The 4970-nt window shown below is 30.7% G+C and overlaps 1 protein-coding gene across 1 annotated transcript; it reads left to right on the top strand.

Moving 5' to 3' along the window:
- Positions 1 to 727: 727 nt before the first annotated feature.
- On the top strand, positions 728 to 1786 carry LOTGIDRAFT_130468 (hypothetical protein; the record flags this gene model as incomplete). The annotated part of the gene is made up of 1 exon (XM_009065296.1): positions 728 to 1786. The coding sequence occupies one exon, from the start codon at positions 728 to 730 to the stop codon at positions 1784 to 1786; it is 1059 nt and encodes a 352-aa protein (XP_009063544.1).
- Positions 1787 to 4970: the final 3184 nt, after the last annotated feature.

The raw sequence follows: 4970 nt of genomic DNA on the forward strand, positions 1-4970 counted from the left end.
ATAATATGTCAAAAAATTAGTAATGGCAATGTTGAGAAAAAACAAGCAACTGTATATAAATAATTGTAATATAAATAAGGAATATTTATTTCATTGATATTTTCCTGTCTGTATATTCCCATAGGAAACCAAATATTAAGTTTTATTCCAGTCTGTATTTATTTATTGATATTGATAAAATGTTACAATTATGTTAAGTAATGAAATCATATGTTGTTATAGGTCCTATATTTCTGCACCTGATTGGGCTAGCGAAGACAGACAATGCAATGCAGTGCACAATGAGAGAAATGTTGCCAAGACAGCAGCATTAGCCTACTCTTTATTGTCCCTTCCAAACGACTCTAAGAAATGTATAATGTCCATTAGTAACCAAATTTTTTCCAGACTACTACAGTTTAAGAAAGAAACCTACCATGATGATGGAGTCTCAATTCTTTTTTTACTGATAGATGTTTATTGTGTTTATGATGACCATGATGTGAACGGTGGGGATGACTTTCTCTATCTTGTGCATGTATCAATCTGAACCAACCAGCTAATCTCTGTCTCATTTCAGCCATATCATCTGCTGTACATTCTGTAACAAAATTATCAAATTAATCTCTGCCTAAATTTCAGAAAACAATAGCTTTGACAGATTGACAGATTTTCTAGATTTCCTTTAAGGTAAGAAGAGGTGCGCATAATATTCACCATTATACAGTGTATAGGTAATTCATTATTTATGGCAAATGGCTTTTACATCTTTTGTGGTCATGTACTTGATTACAGCAACATAGTCTGTCCATTTAACACACATGTACTTGATTACAGCAACATAGTCTGTCTATTTAACACACATGTACTTGATTACAGCAACATAGTCTGTCTATTTAACACACATGTACTTGATTACAGCAACACAGTCTGTCTATTTAACACACATGTAATTGATTACAGCAACATAGTCTGTCTATTTAACACACATGTACTTGATTACAGCAACATAGTCTGTCTATTTAACACACATGTACTTGATTACAGCAACATAGTCTGTCTATTTAATACACATGTACTTGATTACTGCAACATAGTCTGTCTATTTAATACACATGTACTTGATTACAGTATCATAGTCTGTCCATTTATTACACATCTACTTGATTACAGCAACATAGTCTGTCCATTTAAAACACATGTACTTGATTACAGCAACATAGTCTGTCTATTTAACACACATGTACTTGATTACAGCAACATAGTCTGTCTATTTAACACACATCTACTTGATTACAGCAACTTAGTCTGTCCATTTAATACACATGTACTTGATTACAGCAACATAATCTGTCTATTTAACACATATGTACTTGATTACACCAACATAATCTGTCTATTTAACACACATGTACTTGATTACAGCAACATAGTCTGTCCATTTAATACACATGTACTTGATTACAGCAACATAATCTGTCTATTTAACACACATGTACTTGATTACACCAACATAATCTGTCTATTTAACACACATGTACTTGATTACAGCAACATAGTCTGTCCATTTAATACACATGTACTTGATTACAGCAACAGGGTCTGTCCATTTAATACACATGTATTTGATTACAGCAAAATAGCCTGTCTATTTAACACACATGTACTTGATTACAGCAACATAGTTTGTCTATTTAATACACATTTACTTGTGTATTTATTAAACAGGTTTTCCACCAAGATATTGTGTATTTTTGTTTTTTTTTCTCATTCCTTCATTATATTGTACCCATGGACTGAATGTTAGATAGGGCTGTGTTCTTGTGTATTGGGCCTAATTTTGACCCATGTAAAATAAAGACTTTACTATTATAATTTTTCTTGTATCAATTTTTTAAAACTTTTTAATCCTGAGTTTTTTTCTCCAATATGTAAGGTTTTGTCACCTTATAGTGATGGCATATTAAAAAATCAAATTACCAAAAGCTAGCATATTTTCTATTAAGATACCTCATGAACATTTCAAACAAGATTGAAGATTGAAGATATGAGGCACTGGTTTGGATCTGACACAACATACTATGTTAAGCTACCTCAAACTTTGTACATTACTGCACTCCAATTCTCTGTTCTGTACAAGCAGAGTTATCATAGAAAATATTTCTGTGTCAATTTCGTGTTATCAGAAGGCTATACCCCTTAAATTGTTTCCAATAAATAACTTACGATTTCCATGTGCAATTTTGTCTTCATAATGTCCTTTTCCTTTCTTGTGATGTTTAGACTGTAAAATATAAATTGTATTTTTTTAACATGTTTCATTCAGTTCACACCCAGAAAAGGAAGATTAAATTATGTCCTGTAAATCAAATATTTTTAAAGCTAACTTCCTTTAAGATTGAGTTGACTTCAGAGTGATAAAGTGTTTAATGTTTAATGTAATAGAAATATAATCAAATAAAAAGATATTTTTAAACAAGAAAATGTGCTATTTTCTTTTTTTGCGTACAATAATTCATGTAGATTATCATAATTTCAATATAATTTCATAAAATACAATATCTAATTCTAAAAGAGTAAAATAATTCAAAATCTTCTATAATATATCAACAAATTTGATCTATTAATTGAATGAACAGATGGTTAGAGAACAATGTATCTTTAAGGTCTATCTGTAGACATAACAGGATAATCAAATGTTATATGTTATATCTGTAAACATCACTGTACTGTGATCTTCAAATAAAAACTTGGAAAATTAAACTATTAATAGCCCAACTCAGAACTAATTCTTAATAAGAAGTCACAGCTTTCTGTTTATATTGAAATCAACAAGCAATGGATGAATTCAATATAATTTTTATTGTCCAAAAAGATGAAAAGGATAGATTGTCTTAAAACTTGCTCATGCCTGTTAATAGAATTCAATTTCAACTAATGTGAGGATTCTATAGCACAGTTGGTTAGAGCCTTGGTTCTTTACATGATGTCATTTTCTTGGTTAAGACTAACAAGTGACGGGTTTGTGGGTTGAGATCTCGATTGGTGTGTGAAAGTTCAATGACCTTGAATAAGTCATCTTCACTCATATTTCCAGTCGACCCAGCTGTCAATGGGTCAAAGATCAATGCCAATATATTTGGCCAAGGACCAGCTGGTAGAAAGGATCTTTAATTGTGAACCTTAGTTGTTTCTTTCTTTCTTCTGAGCACTTTTTCGGATAAGAATTCAACATCCAATAGTTAACTAACAAAGATATATTCCAAGGAATTTTAGACAGTGGCCACTTCAGAGTGTTTTTGAATACCTAGCTTCTGATAATTTAAAATCCATAAAAACTTACATGATGATTAGCAGGTTTACTATGAACATCAATATGGACATTATGTGGTTTACTAAACTCAATCTTATGATTTTTAAAATGATGAGGTTTTGGTTCCTTGTCCTTCAATTTAAAACCTTCTGATTTATGATGATTGAATTCTTTTAGCAGACGTTTACTGAAATCAAACAAAAGTAATAAATTTCAGCATTTCTTTGCAAAATACAGATTCAGCGAGAAAATTGTTAAAGGGATTGTTAAGAGGTTTTCTGATTTTTTTATATATGGTTTCCCTAATACCCATATAATTTAAGAAAATCTCATTAGAATCCCTTTTCTGTCTTCAGAGCAGTTGCATAATGTGAAATTTTCCCAGTAAAGTAGTATCCTGAAACTTTAGATTACCACTCTTGATCAATGGGATATGTAATGACATGACTGGAGTTTTACGCCCTACTCTTCTGCATCTAACTGAGCTAATGAGGACAGACAACATCATGCAGTGTACAATGAGGGAAATATTGCTAAGACAGCTGCATTAGCCTACTCTTGTTCAATTTCCAATTAAAAGTAGGACGTAAAACTCCATTCATTTAATTTCTTTTCGATTTCCAACTGTTGAGGAAACCACAGAGGAAAATACCTACCCATTCTTCATGAATTTAGCTGTAACACATATTGGTCCACCACCAGTAGCTTTACCTTCTACACAAACTTCATCAGGTTTAGGGCAATGACATCCATCAGCTAAAATGAATCAAAATTTACATTATTATTATCGATTACAATTGTCTATAACAAGCCATTTTTTTTAAACTCTTCAGACTTAAAGATGGGTTCCCTTATTTTCATTTATGAAAATGGAAATGCTAATACTTATATGAATAGAAAGTAGAGGTGTTCTAATGACTTGGAAAAATACCAGTTTGTCTCACATGTCCATAATTAATTCATAATTGTCTAAATAAGAAGAGAATTTCCAGCAGAATTTGAGTGAGTGACCGATCAAGAAAGATCAAAAAGTCTTTATTTGTTTATCCAGACTGTACATACATGGACATTTATGATTGTTTAAAGTCTCTTTACTATATGCAATAAGAACATAATGATATGATTAAGAATACATGATTTTCATTAGAAACACCAATTAATCAAATAGTTTGCTTAATTTGACTCTAAAAAAAAAGGAAACCCATCTTTAAATTAGTTCAGAGTTAAGGAAACAGATTTCTTCCAAAAAAACTTGCTGTAAGAAAATTTTCATCAACCTGAGGAATTGCAATAACTAACGAAGAAAACTTGATATTGATTTAGATCAGTATGGGATAAATCATGTTAAGGAAATCTAATTTGCAAAAAGGAAAAAGCCTATGGCTAAAAAAGCAGAAAATAATTCAAAATAAACAGCTCTATTAAATTCTAATTTTTGGAGATTAGTATCAAGTCGAAAGTTCAACCAAAAAATCAAAGAAAAACATGGATGTAAAACAGATTGAATCATGAAATCAATGATAAGGCAATATTGTCAAATGTTTAGCTTATTCAAATTTACACTTAGGGCTATATTTACTCATACGTCTGACCTAAATAACCAAACTTTCCCCGACATTTCTAATCAGTCATTTAAATGGAAATGTATACCTTGTATAAAATATATAAATAATCTCCT

The sequence above is a fragment of the Lottia gigantea genome (assembly GCF_000327385.1).
Source record: "Lottia gigantea unplaced genomic scaffold LOTGIsca_69, whole genome shotgun sequence".
NCBI lineage: Eukaryota > Metazoa > Mollusca > Gastropoda > Lottiidae > Lottia > Lottia gigantea.